The 19,937-nt window shown below is 34.8% G+C and overlaps 4 protein-coding genes across 11 annotated transcripts; 2 read left to right on the top strand and 2 right to left on the bottom strand.

Annotated features, from left to right (window-relative positions):
* The first annotated feature begins 5,960 nt into the window (after positions 1–5,960).
* On the top strand, positions 5,961–9,693 carry LOC125858618 (protein IQ-DOMAIN 23-like). The gene is made up of 4 exons (XM_049538446.1): positions 5,961–6,567; positions 7,916–8,116; positions 8,417–8,491; positions 8,696–9,693. The coding sequence occupies exons 1-4, from the start codon at positions 6,169–6,171 to the stop codon at positions 9,479–9,481; spliced, it is 1,461 nt and encodes a 486-aa protein (XP_049394403.1). The 5' UTR covers positions 5,961–6,168; the 3' UTR covers positions 9,482–9,693.
* A 1,081-nt stretch (positions 9,694–10,774) lies between these two features.
* On the bottom strand, positions 10,775–19,745 carry LOC125858361 (putative non-specific lipid-transfer protein 14). Of its 5 annotated transcripts, none has more exons than XM_049538117.1 (2): positions 19,387–19,739; positions 10,775–10,909 (listed from the first exon to the last, which is right to left on the bottom strand). In XM_049538117.1, exons 1-2 carry the CDS (start codon positions 19,722–19,724, stop codon positions 10,900–10,902), a joined length of 348 nt encoding a protein of 115 aa, XP_049394074.1. In that variant the 5' UTR covers positions 19,725–19,739; the 3' UTR covers positions 10,775–10,899. The 5 variants fall into 5 exon arrangements, with proteins under 5 accessions (XP_049394074.1, XP_049394078.1, XP_049394076.1 ...); XM_049538121.1 differs by lacking the exon at positions 10,775–10,909 and adding an exon at positions 11,041–11,069 and having other exon boundaries at positions 19,347–19,739; XM_049538119.1 differs by lacking the exon at positions 10,775–10,909 and adding an exon at positions 11,177–11,224 and having other exon boundaries at positions 19,387–19,745.
* Positions 11,422–11,838, bottom strand: LOC125857611 (putative non-specific lipid-transfer protein 14). Its single transcript, XM_049537220.1, has one exon. The coding sequence runs from the start codon at positions 11,836–11,838 to the stop codon at positions 11,422–11,424; it is 417 nt and encodes a 138-aa protein (XP_049393177.1).
* Positions 12,754–18,593, top strand: LOC125858358 (tRNA-specific adenosine deaminase TAD3-like). Of its 4 annotated transcripts, none has more exons than XR_007445732.1 (5): positions 12,754–12,931; positions 13,034–13,125; positions 15,371–16,706; positions 17,438–17,951; positions 18,212–18,593. XR_007445732.1 is itself a non-coding variant. In XM_049538115.1 (5 exons), the coding sequence occupies exon 4, from the start codon at positions 15,479–15,481 to the stop codon at positions 16,676–16,678; it is 1,200 nt and encodes a 399-aa protein (XP_049394072.1). In that variant the 5' UTR covers positions 12,810–12,931; positions 13,034–13,125; positions 13,486–13,898; positions 15,371–15,478; the 3' UTR covers positions 16,679–16,706; positions 17,438–18,592. The 4 variants fall into 4 exon arrangements, 2 of the variants coding, with proteins under 2 accessions (XP_049394071.1, XP_049394072.1); XR_007445731.1 differs by having other exon boundaries at positions 18,023–18,593; XM_049538115.1 differs by adding an exon at positions 13,486–13,898 and having other exon boundaries at positions 12,810–12,931; positions 17,438–18,592.
* Positions 19,746–19,937: the final 192 nt, after the last annotated feature.

Raw genomic sequence — 19,937 nt, 5'->3', positions numbered from 1 at the left:
TGGTCAGTAATATGAAAAATGAACATATTAGTTTCTTGAAATTTAAAATCATATACCTCTCAGTGACTCATATATACCTCTACTTAGGGGTGTACAAAACCGAATCGAATCGCAAACCGAGTCAACCCGAAAAAAAACTCGACTAGTGGTATGGTTTGACTTGGTTTGGTTTTGAAAAAAAAAACCCGACTATATTTGGGTTGGTTTGGTTTTAACTAAAAAAACCAACCCGAATTTATATATATAAGTTTAAAATTTTATTTTATACATAAAAATATTTACTTTGATATAATTTTTAAATATTTCTTATACTTTTTCATAGTTTTTATCTTTTAATATATTATTTCAAGTTTGAAACTTAGAATTATGAATGAGTCAATAAAGATTATAGTCCACAGATGTTGGTAATTATAATAAAGCTTAAATCAAAATCAAATTAATACTAATGCAAAAAGAAAATCAATTCAACACTAAGAATGACAATAATATTGAATATTTGTTCTTTAGTTTTACATTGGTTTAGACAATTAAAATACATAATCTAATTTTAATTTTCTTTAATATTTAGTCATGTAACTAATACTTATTAAACTTAATTTTAGCATGATTTAGTACTTTTAAATTATGATCATTTTCATTATGACTTGTTAATTTGCAATATTTGTTTTACGCGATTTCATTATTATTATTTTTGTTGGATATTTTAGTGTCATTAATCATATCATATTGTGTTATATTTTTAAGAAACATCTTAGATAATTGTATTTTGGTAGGACTAAAGAAGTATTTAAAGTACAAGTAAATTATATGTTTGTATGAATACTTTACCCGAAAAATTGAAAAAACCCGAGGTTGAAAAATCCGAGTTTTATTAGTTTGGTTTGGTTTATAAATTTAAAAATCCGACACAAATGGTTTGATTTGATATTTGAAAAATTCGAACCAACCCGACCATGTACACCCCTACCTCTACTGTTATATAAATAGCTCACATTCTTAGTGCTTACTGACTTTTATTTTTTGCTGCAGAAAACTGAGCTGTATGTTGAATGCTGCCAATTATTCCTAGCTATAGCTATAGGAGAATAATATTCAGATTTTCTAAGGCAATATACGTCGTCGCTTTATTTTTTTGTTTGTGTTGTTGTTTAGGGAGATATGCTATGTCCTATGTGAACTGCAAGTTAGCAATCTGATGTAATGTAGGTCAGTTAAGAGTCCTTTATGTGTCATGTGAAATCTATAAGACAAACTACAGACTCTGAGTTTGATATTTGGAGCTAGTTTCTAAATTTGTGGGGGCAGAAAAGATTGTCTTATAAATCTGATTCTATTTCACAAGAAAATTTTGTCTTGGCTTTTGCTTTTATATGTTGAAATTAAATTAAACATGATTTTACATATCATAGGTTTGTTATATAGAACAAATAAAAGGGTTATAAAAAGGAATTTCCATATTAGTTGGCAACAAATTGCCAATTATTAAATGAAGGCATAATACATGAATACGCCTTTTAACTTGAATTCCACTCATATTTATGTTCTTCAATTTTGAGTGTGCATAATTAAGAATTTATACTTGTATAAAGTTGAACAAATAAACATGCACGTCCTATATGTCAATTTACATCCTATGTGGTGTCCTACGTGTATTATGCCACATAGGATACATGTCTATTCGTTCAACTTTATACAAGTTTAAATTCTTAATTGTGCACACCTAGATGGAGGGCATAAATGTAAAATGAGGCCAAGTTAAATGACAAATTTATGTATTATGCCTAATACATAAACATGTCCTTTTAATTTGGTTTCAACTAATATTTATTCCCCCAATTTTGAGTGTGCACAAGTAGACATTTAAACTTGTATAAAAATAAATAAGTAGACACATGCATCCTACATGGCATAATACATGTAGGACGTCACGTATGATACAAAATTGTCACGTAGAATAAATGTGTCTATTTATACAAGTTTAAGTGCCTACTTATGTATATCCAAAGTTAGAAGGCATAGGCGTAAACTGACTACCACTTTTGATACTTCTACTTAGGGGAAAATTATTACAATTAAACCCCCCATCTTTGTTCCATTGATCTAAGAAAATAAATTAAAATGATGATTAATATAGGACTTTAGAGTACACAATTTAAAGCATCAACCCAACAATGCAAGTCCAAGACCAGGTTACGTGCTTAGGGGACAACATTGCCCTAATGGCCCATGGACCTGTGTCTGTTTTGTGTATCAGAGGACGATCTCCATTATGTGAAGATCTTTTTCAATATGTGACTGGTGGCAAATGGGCGAGTTGGGTCAAATTTGGGCGGGTTGAAAATGGGTAATAATTCAATCCGTTCATATTTGATATGAGTAAAAATTGATTGGGTAAGAAATGGATTGGGTAAAATACTAGTTTACCCATATTTTCATGAGTAAATAGTACTCTACTTAAGAATTCAACATGGAGAAAATATTTTAGTCTTTTTTTAGATGAAAAATGTTGAAAATGCTTCATTTAGTTTTATTGTATCATAAAAGTAAAAAAAAAAAAAACTTATAACTTTTCAATATAAAATAAAATTATGTAATAACAAGGGGAAAATATTTTTTATTTCAAAGTAAATGAATATTTGCATTTTAGGACCAAAACATGCTTAATGCACTTTAAGCAATGTCAATACTAATACATAATTTGCTTATTTTACATTATGTATTTATTATCCAATATAAAATTAAACAAATAAAAAAAATTGTAAGTAACAAAAGAAATGTACATTTAAAATATATATTTTTGGAGGGCCAAAAGACTTCACCTTTTCAATTTAGTGAAAAATAATTAGTTCTATAGAAGAACATAAAAAGTAAGAAAAATTAAAATATCTTTAGTGATATCATGAATTTATAGTGAATAAAAGTTAGAAGCTTAACCCGTTTGACTAATCCATACTTTATCCATATTTTACCCATAGTTTACCCATATTTTTATGGGTTGAATATGGGTATCAACCCATATTTTACCCATGTAAAAAATCACTCACCCAACCCAATTAAAATATGAGTGAATTGGGCGGATTACCAAAATATGAGTTCATTTTGCTGGCACTATGTGACACAAATCATTTTAGTTGGTTAGCTATCTCAACTGTCTACCTTCTTGGTGATGATTTAAATACTCCCCTATTTACTTTCACCATTCTACTAGGGCTGTACAAAACTTAAATTAAAATCAATAACCTAAATTTAAAAAATTTGTTATTGATTTATTCGTAATTGGTAAATGATTCAACAGTTAGTTAGCGATTTAGATTTAAGAGTTTGGTCAAATAGATTATTACACGTACATATATAACTAATGATTAGTTCATCTTTTTAAATTGTGTTCCCCTTATTAGGATGAAAAAGAAAAAGAAAAAGTATTTATTATGGAGTATCTCATATTAATCTTGATCTTAATTAAAGTCCAATACATATGGAGTATCTCATATTAATCTTGATCTTAATTAAAGTGCAATGTATTGGAGAGAGATAAGAGTAAAGTAGTAAAATTTACGTTTTTATTTAGGCTTAATAAATAGCGAGACCTTTAAATTTGATACGATATTTTATTTAGACAATCAAATCAAGTCATGTTTCAATTAAACACGAAAAATTGAAAAAAATTACTCGTGCTTTCATTTGTCTATTAGATAATTATGTTAACTACATTAGAATATGTCATTTCCTTCAATTATACGCATTAATTTCAAGTAGAGAATGTATGGGTTTTTACGGTTTATTGAGGTATATGCATATAACTAAAAAAAGTGATATATTTTATATGATTAATTTAACTATCTAATTGATGAATGAGAACACACACAAAAAAATCTCAAAATTTGAACTAAAAGTTATGAAAAATATGTCAAGAACATTCAAATAATATGTGATATGTGATAATGTGTGATACACTCTCTTTTATTTAATAAACATTGTCACATGAATTACCATTGTGAAAAAATAATTTATCATGGGGTAGGGGTAGTGGATCGTAGGTTGTTGTTCATTTTCAAAATCTAAAATTGAGGTAACGAAGGTATTTGAGAATCTATCTTGGTGTTGGTTGCAGAGGAAATGAGGATTTTTTTTTTCTTTTTATCCCTTTTCACCAACGTGTAGATGTTTTTATTGAAGATTTTGAATGCAATTTTGATCAACTTTCGTTATTAATTTATTATATTAATTGTGATTCAAATTTTCGGACGTTGGGTGGTGTTTTTTTCCCTTTATACTGGGTAATACTTAGGTAATATGAATTATTAAAAGCAAGCCAGATAAGTACTCATCATGTGGCATTTTTTCCACGTGGTAATTCATGTGACATTTTTTTTTGCAAAGAGAATCTAATATATATATACCATCACATATTACTTGAGATGCGTTTGTCAAATTTATGAGTTATAATATAAGTGTGTTTTTACCCTCACAATAATTTAGGTGTGAAACTCAAAAATAATAATTTAGGTGTATTTTTGACACTTCATAATCTAAAAACGTGTAAGAAAAAATAAAGAGAAAATGACATAAATAGTCCCTTAACTATAGGAGTAGGTCTAAAATTGTCCATTAACTATATACTTAACGGATTTAGTTCTTTAACTATTCAAAAACTTATCAGCTTTGGTTTCTTAACTATACACTTACCGGTTTTAATCTCTTAATTATAAACTTACCGATTTTAGTCCTTTAAATATTCGAAAACTTATCAGGTTTGGTCTTTGTCCATTTTTTTTTTAATACAAATAGCATAGGTTTATATTAACAAAATCAATGCCTCGAGAAATTAAATCATTTAGCAATCTTTTCTTCAAATTAACCTTATGCGAAGAACCTTAACCTCAATGATTTAAAATAAAATTCACGAGGAAAAAAATTATAAATCATAATTTTATTCAACAGAGGATAAAATGAAGCATATTATTGTCACTAATGACTTGAATATGCTAAACTTTATTATAAAAAGAAAAAAATTATTACCCGTTAAATCCAAAGTTTGTACTCCAACTTCATTGAACGGAATTTGTTTAATTTTTCAAAAATTGAATACTCCAACTTCATTGAACGGAATTTGTTTAATTTTTCAGAAATTGAAATTTATAAAATGGTAGATTTGTAATTTTTTAATTTTTTTTAAATAGATCAATTTGATTATTTTATTCATTTTATTTTACGTAAAGAAATTTGAGTAAATTAAATAAAATCTGCACGGATTAGCATATTCAAGTCATTAACAACAATTATATGCTTAATTTTATCCTCCATTGAATAAAATTAGGACTTATATCTTCTTTCCTCATTAATATTATTTTGAATCGTTGACGTTATTGTTCTTTTCATAAGAGTAGTTTTAAGAAAAAAGAGCGGAAGTAGAGAAACAACTTAACAATGGATTAAAGATTTAGTTTCACGAAAATTTCCGTTAATATAAATCTAAGCTATTTGTATTAAAAAAATGGACAAAGACCAAACCTAATAAGTTTTTGAATACTTAAAGAACTAAAATCGGTAAGTGTATAGTTAAAGGACCAAAATTGATAAGTTTTTGAATAGTTAAAAGACTAAATTCGTTAAATGTATAGTTAAGGGACCATTTTAGACCTAAGTTTTTGAATAGTTAAAGGACTAAATTCGTTAAATGTATAGTTAAGGGACCATTTTAGACCTATTTCTATAGTTAAGAGATTATTTATGTTACGGAGACGGAAATTCATGTCTTACCTGCCTAAGTACGTGTATACACACATTTGATGTGCTAACATTGATATGTGTTTATTAAATTAATAAGTGATAATTTAGATATGTTTCTCGCACCGAGCCAGCAGTCAAACATGAATTCTGTGATGTGGACATTGTGCTATGCTATGGTAACTCTTGTTGGAAAAAAATGACTTTTATTAACCCAAAAAAAGTATATAGAGAAGCGAGATATTGTGATGTGAGGACGGAAGAGTGGGCGCCAATGGAGAAGCACAAGGACCCAATTCTTACCTGTCAAAACTCGTCGTCTTTACATTTATAGGGTCCCAATTTCCAACCACCCTTATATACCCACGCCCATACTCCCGTCAATTCATTACCACTGTCTCAAGATCCACTCAAATCCTCTCAAAAATGAACTCATGATACATGGGTAAAGCCAGCAGATGGTTACGTTCGCTTCTCGGTTCCAAGAAATCGCCGTCGGAATCATCACCGCCGTCGATAGAGGGAAAGAATAACAAGTGGGGTCTCCGGAAATCTTCCAATGGAAGTGGGAGAACTACTGGAGCTCAGATTGCTTATGGGAATGAAGACCCACCGGCAAGCCCTTATGCGGAAGCACTGGACGCGAACAAGCACGCCATAGCGGTTGCGGCAGCCACTGCCGCGGTTGCAGAGGCGGCACTGGCCGCCGCTCAGGCTGCGGCGGAGGTTGTTAGGCTTACAAGTGGTAAGAGGTCTGCTTCGGCTTATGCGAGTAGCAACACCGAACGCCGCCGTGAATGGGCTGCCGTTAAAATTCAGTCAGAATTTCGAGCTTACCTGGTTAGTGTTTTTTTTTTATTCGTTTCAATTTGTTTGTTTGATGTTAGTTCGAAACATTTTAGAACGAGGATTAAAATTAAAACAAATAAATTGAAACGTAGTGAGTATAATGTTAATATGATTTTAGTAAAATTAGCTGTTATCAAGATTTGTGGTTGGGGAGGGACAACTGACAAGTTGCACAGTAACTTCGCAATAGTAACGAAATGATACCATGGGTTTCAAAACTATCCACTCCTTCGTGTCTGTTAAGTCACTGTCACTCTTTTTTGAATCTTCCATTAATTAATTTTTTGACCTTGTGTCCTCTTCACTTCTCCTGTACCAACAATAATTTGTTCATTTTTTTTTAGCTAAACCTCTTGGGGTTTCAAAAAGTGTGTATAAAAGATTGCTTTTTTTTTTGTTTTTTTGCAGTATCGGCAAAGAAACACTGTTCATTCAAGGTTTTAAAAAGAAGTATAAACTTTTTTTTTGACAAACCTCATTTTCCTACCTACCTGGATCCAAATCAATAATTAAAACAAGGAGGGCGGGCATAGCATACTAGAGAGTTGGTTCATTTAATGTCTTGCTGAACTTAAGTAATGGACTAGGTGAAGTGACTTGTCTTTCTCTACTATAATGGAGTAAGATTTTTTTTCTTCTTATGTTAAGTGTTGTCAAGATTGAGGAAAAGGACTTCCCAACCACCCTGTTTCACTCCAGTTAACTTAACAAAATAATAGCTCATTGGTCTCCATACTAATGTTATAATCATCATTAATGGTGATGAATATAGTGACAAGTCTTTAATCTTGTTTCCTGGAGAAATTTCTTGAGACAAGTTGACAATTTTAGATTAATTGGGGTGCAGTGTGCCGCAGCACTTTGTGATTTTAGGTGCAGGTTTAATATAAGTATATGTTTTTTCAACAAATTTCAGTTGTATATGTAGAGTCGGATAGGAGGAAAATGAGTCTACCTTCAGCTGCTGCCAACAGTATAGATCTGCAACAGGTGCTAATTGAACACTTAAAAGGTTCAAAATTAAGCTGCCTATGGACTTCACTGGATGATACCTACTAGATAAAATTAATATAACTCATGCAGCATGATTCAAGAAGAGGATCAAGCACATTGCTGCTGTTTTTTCTGTTTGCTCCTCATAATTTATTGCCATAGTGCTTTGTATTCAACTATAAAGAATTATTGCTTAACCCACCCTTATGTATGGGATCAAATAAAACTGCAATATCTTTTTGGGTAATACAGAATTTTAATTCATGAGCTAGGCACTGGATGCTACTGGTTAATTGCGATGGCTAAGATTAATTGACATTTTTGTTCTGTGGGGGGCATGTTGTAGGCTAGAAGGGCACTGAGGGCACTTAAGGGACTAGTGAAGCTGCAAGCACTAGTCAGAGGTCGTATAGTGAGGAAACAAAGTGCAGATATGCTCCGACGTATGCAAGCCATGGCTCGAATCCAGGCCCGAGCTTCTGCCAACCGGAATGTAACTTCAGATCCTTCTCATTCCAGCATCAGAGCTTCACGATTTGAGCATCCTGTAAGTATTATATTTTAGAGATGAGCCATGGACAGCCTTGTCTAAACATACTCTAGTCTTGACCTCATGATCGCAGTAAAAGCTAGGGTCTTTTGAATGTTCTTTTGTCGACAAACTATTGTTAATCTACTTCAACTGGTAAGATCTTGAAGTGTAAATAACTCATGCAGGAATGTTCTAAGACTAAAATGTTGCCTCAATATACTTGGTCAGAGCGATTGTTTACATTGATCAATTTTGAACTTGTACATTGATTGGATTGTATGGTAACCATTTTCTATTTCACCAAAAATCTTGCAGGGCATTGCAACTCCGAGAAAGTATGATCCACAGCAGTATTCATTCAATTGTAAATATCATGGGCCAAACCTGAAGGTAGCACTCACCAGTAATTCTGAATTATATTTTATTTTCTCTTCGCAAACTTCACATGGAAGCATATTCATTCTCAGAGATGTCGGCAGTTCCTAGAAGTAAAAGGGACCTTATTTATCCAGTAAAACCCATTTCAGTTAGATGTCTGCCAATTACAATCATGCATGCATTAATGCATCTTTTTCTTTTCCATATTAAATGCAGAAATCTGGTTCCAAATTGAAACCACATGAGAGCTTGGGTCAGGATAGGTCACATTTGGCTTCACAATATATACATCACTGGATGGAGGAATGTGCAAAAAATGGCTACGGAGATACTTCCCTGAAAAAAAATGGTGGAGATCATGATGAGAGCACTGACAAGATACTTGAGATAGACACATGGAAACCACGTTTACACCCCAAACCAAGTGAGAAAAAGTCTCACAATTCACATTATTCATCTTGGAACGACAATGCACACGGAACAAGAACTGTCAACTCTATGTCGAAACATTTGGCAAACCATATGAAACCAAATCCTAGTATATCTTCAGGGGAAGTGTCATCTTTGAGGTCACTGGCATTTTGTCAAGATACTGATCAGCCAGTTGCTTGGACTGTTGAGCACAGCCCTGGAGTACACTCCACATTGTCCAGACCAGGGAGTAGCAGTAGAAGAGGCCCCTCTCCTTCGAGAAGTGAGTGCTCACGAAGCTTGTTTGGGGACTACCTAGGTCACCCCAACTATATGTCTAATACGGAATCATACCTTGCGAAACTTAGGTCGCATAGCGCACCCAGGCAAAGAGTGCAGTTTGAGAAAATTGGTTCGACAAAGTATGTTGATGGACTTGTGGATGCAGATACAAATTCAGAGAAGAGTTGGAGATCACTTGGTAACTTTAGGAACAAAGCAAACCCAGGATCAGGTCAATCAGACCGAGTACGGACACCTGATCATCGCAGTGCTGTCCGTTCCAGCTCTCCCTTTGGCCCGAGACAATAGAGTGATGCTTCCTTTGACATGCAAAGCAATTTAGTCTTGCTGTACAAATTCTAGTAGTAAAAATCAACCTTGGTCTCAATATGACCTAAGGTAAGTACTTGCCAAGTTGATGACAAGACTTATGTTTGTAGAGTGAAAATAACAGGTTGCTTGGATTGTCTTCTGTTGAGTTACTAAATTTTGCTTGTAACAATGTTGAGTTATTAATTATTGCCTGTGACAATGTTTGATAAAATGTAGTACTACCATTCTTAAATGACTTGTAATATGCCTGATGTACACTATTAATGTGCCATTAATAACTTCTTCTTTTTTTTGATAAAAGTAAAGTGAGAAAATTTCATTAAAGGATGCCCATAATTACAGCATCTAAGCAAAAAAGGTAGTTCATGTACAATAAACCTGTGATTACTACTAGACATCTAGATTTAAGTGCTTTTAAAAGGAGAAATGACCCCCTCAAAGCAGAGGGACCAAAAGAATTGGGAGATTGGTGAGTCACTTTTGCCAAAAGAATAACAATACATATTACTTATTAGCTGATATCCATTTTTGTGATTTGTTGGTCTTATGTTTAATTATTAACTCTTACCAAATACTCAGACAATAAGCTACAGGTTTGTCTTTACAATTGGCGGTTTTTCCTCCCATCAGTCACTTCCCCTCACATGAACTATGCATTCACGAAGGGAATACCTTTTATGTTAGGCTAAAAATCTTTACTTTAAGCTGCCTTTTCGATGACATTAGACCCCAAATAGTTGCTCAATCATTCGTAAAATTGAAGATCCAAAACTGAAATGACAAAAGGAAAGTAGTAATCAATATATTCCCAGAAAGTTTTCATCCCACATACTTTGATTTGGGTCCCATGGATGAAGAAAATGCCCAAAATAATATTCCTTCCATGTTTTTGAACCAAACAGCCCCACAACATGAAGCTGATGCCAATGTTACTTATTACATGAAGATATACAGCTGCACTTTTTACTTTTCTCTTATGCTAATTGTTGAATTACCCAAGTTGGTGATATGCTGACTAAGAAAATTCGAAGCAAGAAGTAGGCAAAAGGTTGAACTAGTTGTTGAATTGGTACCTTGAGACAATTTTGTAGTCCAAAGTAGTGGAGTATTAGTTTTGTCATTTTTCCTCCTTTTGTTTTTTAGTTTCAAGTAGGATTTTCCTGCTGTAATTATTGACATCCTTTAATGGAATTGTGAGTCAATGGGGAGCAATCTTAAGTATTATTCACATCATACTAGTCATCAGAGGAAGTAAAGACCAACTCTTTGTTTAGTTTCCCTTTGGACAACCATATTAAAAAACAAAATACAAACTGTTCTTGTAAGGTTGCTCGTCTTGATTCGAGTGACCATAAGTTCTCCTTCTTCAGCATCATTTTCCAGACACCAATTTGTCATGAGACGCTGCAAAAAGAAAAGAAAAGGATCAATAGGACGTTGTACTGAAAGTCTGAAACTATATACCACCAAAGGTTGTGGTGAATGGCTGGATTCTCTCATCCCTAAATGAGTTTGTAGAATACACTTTAACCCCCTTATTGGTCCTAAAAAGGAAAAAAAGGAACTGCNACCAAGTCTTTGTTTAGTTTCCCTTTGGACAACCCATATGTAAATAGCAAAATACAAACTGTTCTTGTAAGGTTGCTCTTCTTGATTAGAGTGACGATAAGTGTTTCTTCTTCAGCATTCACTTTCCCGACACCAATTTGTCACGAGACACTGCAAATAGAAAAGAAAAAGATTGATCAGATGTTGTACTGAAAGGTTGTGGTGAATGGCTGGATTCTCTCATCCCTAAATGAGATGTCTCGTGTAAAAAGTTCTTTGTAGAATACACTTTAACCCCCTTATTGGTCCTAAAAAGAAAACAAAGGAACTGCAAAGTATTTGGCGGTAAGAAACTCATGGTAGTCTTACTATTCACAATCAGTGTTAGGGTCAATGGCAAAACCAAGAGAAACACCACAGAAACCAGGCAGAGTGGCAATGGCAGTAGCATTTGGATTGTAAGTAGTAATAAGATCCATCATGCATATTCTACAGACTGACTGGCGAGTCTGAATGCCAGTGGAGCTAGCTACGGTGCTTAGAGTCGTCATAGCAATGCAGCATGGTGCACCTGGAATTGGATCTGGTGTGCCATAGTTCACGAAGCTGGCACATGCTGATACCAGTGATGTCACTGTGCTGCACTCGTCATCAGCTGCAACTTTGCGAATTATTAAGGCAACCCTGAAAACCATCACCATCCAAAATACAGATTCATCTTCAGAATAGTTGCAAGTTTCAACTGATATAATAGAATCTCTTCTACTTGTATTCAAAATAAACATGAGGGTGATTGTGTGTCCATTTCATCCAGGTTGCATGACAGAGTTGTCAGGTCCATCATGCATCCAACACTGGACTCTTAAATATGTAAATAGATATTAAGTCCTGTGCCTTAGTACCTTACTAGTATTTCTTTTGTCTTTGTTCTGCTAATTCTTTCATCTCAGCAACAAACATAACAAAAAGAAGGCTTCTTTTTGTTATGTTTGTTGCTGAGATGAAAGAATTAGCAGAACAAAGACAAAAGAAATACTAGTAATGAAACGCTCTAGATATTTAATTTAGTGGTAAAAACTAGAAAGAAGAAACAAATGATTTAACTACTGCTCTACAGGCTTTGTGCTAGCATCTCTAGTTACTGTCCATTTAGAGGTGGGAACACAGCTGAGGTAGTGACACCAATGGCCATGATCATATCCATTAACCCCTCGGAACAGCAACACTAGTCCGACTATAATTAATGCAATGACTCCATCCTATAGTTTCTAATAGAAACACTGTCTGAACCTTTCTTTCGATTGAGGATGTAAAATTGGACACTACAACAATTGTTTTGGAATCCATTACCACCTTGTTAGTGTAAATTGACAAAAAGGATGCTACCCAGATATGCACAGCCAAGAAGATTTGAGGGAATCTTGAACCAAGCCTTTAGCGTATGCTCAGGGATTGATTATTAAATATATACTCGTAAATTAATCCTATATATATACTAATATTTTTGAACAACTCCGAACCCCCTAAGTTTCATGTAGCTCCGCCCCCACCAACTAGGAACAAAGAGTGCCCCTGAAGATTAAAAGACCACCTTTTAATTTGTTTACTTAGTTATTCAACACTCAACCAACCCAATTTATATATATTATTCCTATTTCCCAGTTAGGGTTTTTAGGACTTAGGTCTTAGAAGTCTAAGCGCCACTATACAGTCCTCAGGCGAGGCGACGGCAAGTCTCACTCCTCATCCACTCAGGTGACAACTCCACGAGTCACAATTTCACTGATACATCGTGCTCACAAATTAGAAGCTTGAGTCTTCTCACTTCTCATTGATTCTCAAGACTTAGAAGCTCGCAATTTCACTCTCCGCTCACAAGTAAGTCTCAAAATTTTTAAATTCACTTAATTTCAAGATTTCACTGTCAAGTGTGATGTTTGGGTTTGATTTATGAGAAAATGATTGTGAATTTTCACTTAGGTCTTACAAAACTCAGTCGCTCACTGCCTCCATTTCACTCTCAGAATTACAACTCTGCTCACGCGCTCACGATTTCTCAATCTCTGCAATTGGTAAGTCTAAATTGCACTTTGATTTCACGATTTCACTGCCACGTTTGGATTTGATTTATGAGAAAACTACAATTGAAAGAGTTGAATTGGCATTACTGTTTTTTTTTTTTGAATTGGCATTTAACTTGGCACTTTGGATCATTTGTTTGTACTTTGTAGTCTTCTACTTGCTGCCTTGTGTCTTGTGTGTAACTTCTGATTCTACTTAGCATTTGTAGTTCTTGCTACAATAAACTATTGTTTGAATTGGCATTATAATTTGTTTTAGCTATTGTTCAGTCTCTGTTTAATTCCTTCAACAGTTCATCGGCCTCTTATAAGAAATTGTTCAATGAACGATTATTTTATATGTTTTTGCAGTCTTTGGTGAAAGTATCATGGCTGAAAATATCATAACTTGTAAGGTTGTTGGTGAAAGTGGAGCTTCTAATTCAAATGCAATAGGTCAAACTCAAACTGCTCAATCCAAAGTAAAGAAAGAAAGGAAAAAAAGATCTCGTGCATGGGATTATTTTACTTGTAAAGCTAATTCTGATGAAAATGATAAGGGTGTTTGTAACTATTGTAAGCAAGAGTAGTTTGCTGACACAAAAGAACATGGTACAACGGCAATGATTGGTCATATACCTAAATGCAAGAAAATGCCTTATAATATTGATATTAAACAATCAAAATTAGCATTTCAACCAGTGATATGGGGTAACAAGGGTGATGTAGCTGTTGTTCCATGGAAATTTGAGCAGGAAGAGTGTAGGAAGGCTTTGTGTCGTATGGTAATTCTTGATGAACTTCCTTTCAGATTTGTTGAAAAAGATGGTTTTAAACAATTTATGGGAGTAGCACAACCTTGTTTCCTCATTCCTTCTTGTACCACTGTGACTCATGATTGTTTTGATCTTTTGATGAAGAAAAACATAAAATGATGGCTGTTTTCAAGGAAACACAACAAAAGGTGTCTTCAACCACTGATACTTAGACTTCCATACAAAGAATCAATTATATGGTCATTATTGCTCATTGGATTGATAAAAAATGGACTTTGCATAAAAGAATTATCAACTTTTTTCCAATCTCTAGTCATAGAGGTGAGGATCTTGCAAAGTCTATTAGCAAGTGTTTACATGAGTGGGAACTGCATCGGATTTTCACTGTTATAGTTGATAATGCTAGTTCAAATAGTGTGGCAATAACTGAATTGTCTAAGCAATTAACTAAGTGGGGGACCAACCTAATGGGTGGTAGTCCAAGTGAGTCTCTTCCCAAGCTCGTAGAATATACAAAACTTTGAAGCAGCTGATTCTGTAACATAAAATTCAATAGTGCTTTGAAATGCTCGCTAGAATTTATCCTCTCATTCAGTAGCTAAAACTGGTTTCAACCGAATAAAGTATCAACTAAGTAGGAAAATGTATTGAAAGAAAAAGTATTTATGTTGAAAGCTCCACAAACAAATGTATTATCAATACTGATGGTTCAAAGTAGACGAACCCTTGTAACATTTTGATTCGTAACTGTTATTTCTCATTCAGTTGAATAAAGTGATTATTGTTAACTTACTTGTTCTTCCATAGGAAGAGTGTTGGCCTGAGTAAAAGAGGAAAGAGGGACAGATTTTCTTAGGTGTAGATAGAGCATAGGAGAATGCCTCAGTTTTTCCAGAACAGTTTAATATGAACATTTTTAATCACAATTTATGTGTCTCAGTTATTCTTCCTTAAGAATAATGTTGGCCTGAGTAAATTATTGGCAAGTGGTGATTTTGTGGAACTCTCTTTCTTTGAATTCTAGAAAAATCATATCTAATTGTACTTGTACTTTAATTTGACGGTTTTACTTATTAGCTTGAGATCATTGTCCTAAATTCAGAACCAATAAGTCCCAAATCCTGGCTCCGCTTCTTTTATGGATAGAGCACTCACTGAGATCTTTTGTTCTGTTATGAAATTATTAGGAGATTAACTAGATAACAATTTAGCTTTTCTGGGCTATTAGATTCTGTTTTATTCTTATTTGGGTGCTCATTTTCTTTGAAACTTTATTTGAAAGCTTTTAGTATAATGACTGGTAATATCTAAATTGTTTAGAACTAAAATGAAGATGGAGCAAGATAGTTGCACAAGAGATACATGTGATGCTGCAATGCAACAAAAGTTGTTAATTTGAAGCAAACAATTAATACTTGCTTTGTCCCGTATTATGTGAAGGTGTTACTGTTTGGGAGTCAAATAATCTTTCTTCTTTGCAGAAAAAGAAGAAGCATAAATAGGCACTGAAAGCCAGACCCGTGTTTGTGATTAGAGCCACGGGTGGCTGTATCACAGTAAACTGAGCAAAGGCAACTGAGACCGAGAGGATGGAGAATACTACGAGTGTATTGCCACTAGTCTGCAAAATCATTCACATACCTGAAAAGTCATCCTTTCTTCCTCATCTCCAACCCACAGTTAACGTGCTTGCTTCTTTCATTGAACCCAAAGATGCCAATACTCTAGTCAGGAAGTTAAATAAGATTGCACCACTGGAAAATTTGCAACATGTGAAGCGTGTGCAGAAGAAAAGCATTGATGGGGGGAAACCTCAATTATCTCTGCTTTTATGTATGACTGTTGGAAATGATGGTGGAGATGATTGCATGCCATACGAGATTCTTGAACTTGTCAAATCATACCAGTTGAGTACTTTCATCACAAAAGTTTGCAAATATGCTGCAACATCAAAAGAAGAATGGGACGAACAGTGCAAGCTCTGGCCTACTTCGTATCATCCGCCAACCTACAACATCAGTGGCATAACTGGATTTAGTGAAGAGGAGTCGCAATCAGTTGTCGGTTTCATGAGACACACCATTAACTTGGCAACATCTTCTATTGGTCAGGTGGTCAATGCTGCTGTTATTGTAGATCCTTCAACTAAGCAGGTCATTGCAAGTGCTTGTGACCAGGTAATATCCTCGGCCAGTCTTGCAAATGGGGTCAGCAAGGAAGGTAGCTGCTCGAACTATCTAGAAAACCTCAAAGCCTCTAATTTGGAAAACCAGCAAATGTCACTTTTGGATGGTTCAATTAGTGAATTTAAACCTATAACTGACAATGTTGCTTGTGTACATCCTTGGCAATGGGCACTGCAAAACTCTAGTTGCTGGCATCCTTTGCGGCATGCGGCTATTGTAGCCATTGAAAATTCTGCTGCCAGGGATCTACAACTTTTTCCTGATCACAAAGCTCTATCTCCTTTGAAAAGACAGAAGATCGAGGAGTCTGGCTTCCAAAGCAATGGCCATAGTTATCAATCGCTCAGACCTTATCTATGTACTGGATATGACATTTATCTGGCCTGGGAGCCATGTGCAATGTGCGCAATGGCGCTTGTACATCAAAGAGTTAGACGGATATTTTTTTCTTCCCCAAATTCCAGTGTTGGTGCACTAGGAAGTGTTCACAGATTGCAAGGGGAGCGGAGCTTAAATCACCATTATGCTGTTTTCAGGGTCGTGCTGCCTGAGGAGGTGTTCAGGAATAAAGTTGTAGATGGAAAGACTTCTGGAAGTGGTTGAAACAAACACTAATCAGCTTTTTGGGGAGGTTAGGTCTTATGACACTTTAACTAAGTCAGATAAATGTTAATGTGCATAATTATCCATGACATGTACACTCGGTCTCCCTTCTTATGTATATGCAAGTAAGGGTGCTACTGTGTCGGTGCAATGATCTGTTCCCTTGTGATAAAAAAAAGGTTCTTTGACTACAATTTTCTCAAGCTTTTTTTAAAATATGTAAAATTTTATTTTGAAGATTCCATACATGAATTCATAATCAAAATCAACTGTTTGATCCTCGTACTCCGAACCCCTTCACATAACTTGGGACAAAGGGAGTAACAAATAGTAATTCATATTTATGTGGTTATCATATTACAAATACAATTCATATTTTACCTTGGGAATTTATATTTGAAGAACTGCTGAAGGTAGATGTGAATATTTACATGGAGAATAGCGAAGGAAAAATGGAGTCATGATTATGAAATGTATTACTTGTTGGTATCTTCCAACTTCTTTTTCTTCATTCTGTTATTTGTTTTTAGCTTTTCCATCTTCAGAAGAAGGATTTGGTAGTATTGTGATGCACTCACTAAATCTGTGAAATGGATGAATCACCTCATACTACCTCCTTTGGGGCATTTGACTTGAAAAATGATAACTTTGTATATTTTAGTTGCAATGTTCCTGGAACGAGATCATAATAATTATAAGAATCTTATTGTTTCCATATTATTTATTCTTTAACATTGCTTCATTTCTTTTCTCTTGTAGTCTTTAAAAATTAAAGATGAATGACAAGTGACATGTTACCAACGATTCAACAAACCAAGAATGGTTCTTATATGTGGATTATCCGGAGGGGAAAATTACTGTCAGCATTAACCAGGAGATTGAAGTCACGAAAGAGAAGAAACTGTTCCAATGAATCAAAATTTGGTTCACCAATACTTATCCATGTTTAGCAAGATATGCCGAGCTGAGTACGATATCCCACAACATTTCTGGATGGGAGTTTGAATCGATTACATATGGAATTTTTTAATATCAAGATTTGAGAATAGATTTGGGTAGTGCATTTGATTAAAAGTTATGTAACCATTAAATTACTCTGAAGATTTTTTCATCTGGAGTTTTCTGATGGTTCCGAAGTGGGTGATTTTAACATTCATATAAATATTTCACCTGTGCAACAGTATGAAGGCCAGATTTGCTGGTAGAAAACCAGTTTCAGAGAGCCAAGAAAAGAAGATTGTGGAAGGACAATAACATTGTCAAGCACATCTTGGTAACTTTCTTCTTTTACTGGATTTTTAAATGGATATTGTTTGAACTAGCTGTGGAAACAACATCTTGCAGAAATGCAGGGTCTGGCCCTTGTGGTATGTACAATAGGCCCTTGTGGTCTGACCCTTCTCTGGACCCTGCACATAGCAAGAGCTTAGTGCACCGGGATGCCCTTTTTTAGGTCACATAGCGCACCCAGGCAAAGAGTGCAGTTTGAGAAAATTGGTTCGACAAAGTATGTTGATGGACTTGTGGATGCAGACACAAATTCAGAGAATAGTTGGAGATCGCTTGGTAACTTCAGGAACAAAGCAAAACCAGGATCAGGTCAATCAGACCGAGTAGGGAGACCTGATCATCGCAGTACTGTCCATTCCAGCTCTCCCTTTGGCCAGAGACAATAGAGAAATGCTTCCTTTAGGCTTGCTGTACAAATTCTAGTAGTAAAAATCAACCTTGGTCTCAATGTGACCTAAGGTAAGTACTTGCCAAGTTGATCAAGACTTGTGTTTGTAAAGTGAAAATAACAGGTTGCAATTATCTTGTTTGATGGTCGTTTAAGTTGTTAAATTTTGCCTGTGGCAATGTTTGATAAAATGTAGCAATCATATATTTCCGGAAAGTTCTCATCCCACATACTTTAATTTGGGCCCCATGGATGAAGAAAATGCTCAAAATAATATTCGTTCCATGCTTTGGATGGCACCTCCTTTCTAACCAAACGGCCCCACAACATGAAGCTTTTTACTTTTCTCTAATGTTACTTGTGGATTTACCCAAGTTGGTGATATGCTGACTAAGAAAATAGAAAGCAAGAAGTAGGCAAAAGGTTGAACTAGTTGTTGGTGCCTTTTTACTTTCTCTCTTAGTTAAGACATTTTTATTCTCAACTAGTATTAGTTTAGTCATTTTTCCTTCCTTTGTTTTTTAGTTTCAAGTAAGATTTTCTCCTTTTAGTTTCTGCGGAAACTTTTACTATCATGCAATGCAAATTCTGTTGTGAGTCAACGTGGAGCAATCGTTAAGTATTATTCACGTCATACTATAGTCATCAAAGGAAGTAAAGACCAAGTCTTTGTTTAGTTTCCCTTTGGACAACCCATATGTAAATAGCAAAATACAAACTGTTCTTGTAAGGTTGCTCTTCTTGATTAGAGTGACGATAAGTGTTTCTTCTTCAGCATTCACTTTCCCGACACCAATTTGTCACGAGACACTGCAAATAGAAAAGAAAAAGATTGATCAGACGTTGTACTGAAACTATATACCACCAAAGGCAAAGGTTGTGGTGAATGGTAGGATTCTTACGACCCTTAACCAGATGTCTCGTGTAAAAAGTTCTTTGTAGAATACACTTTAAACCCCTTTATTGGTCCTAAAAAGAGAAAAAAGGAACTGCGAAGTATTTGGTGATAAGAAACTCATTGTAGTCTTACTATTCACAATCAGTGTTAGGGTCAATGGTGAAACCAAGAGAAACACCACAGAAACCAGGCAGAGTGGCAATGGCAGTAGCATTTGGGTTGTAAGTAGTAATAAGCTCCATCATGCATCTACAGACAGACTGGCGAGTCTGAACGCCAGTGGAGCTAGCTACAGTGCTTAGGGTTGTCATAGCAACGCAACATGGTGCACCTGGAATCGGATCTGGTGTGCCATAGTTCACGAAGCTGGCACATGCTGATACCAGTGCTGTCACTGTGCTGCATTCATCATCAGCTCCAGCTTCGTGAATTATTAGGGCAACCACCACCATCCAAAATACAGATTTCATCTCAGCAGAGTTGTACTTTCATCTCTTCTACTGGTGTTCAAATAAATATTAGGGTCCAATTCATGCAGGTTGCATGACACAGTTGTCAGGTCCATCATGCATCCAACACTGGACTCTTATGTAAAGTTGATTTTAAGTTCTGTGCCTTAATTAGTATTTCTTTTGTCTTTGTTCTGCTCATTCCCCTTTTTTCATCTCAGCAACAAACAAGGC

Source organism: Solanum stenotomum, chromosome 3 (assembly GCF_019186545.1).
Source record: "Solanum stenotomum isolate F172 chromosome 3, ASM1918654v1, whole genome shotgun sequence".
In the NCBI taxonomy this organism is placed as follows: Eukaryota; Viridiplantae; Streptophyta; class Magnoliopsida; order Solanales; family Solanaceae; genus Solanum; species Solanum stenotomum.
Note: the sequence above shows the minus strand (reverse complement) of the source record. Positions and strands in the feature narration are given on the sequence as shown.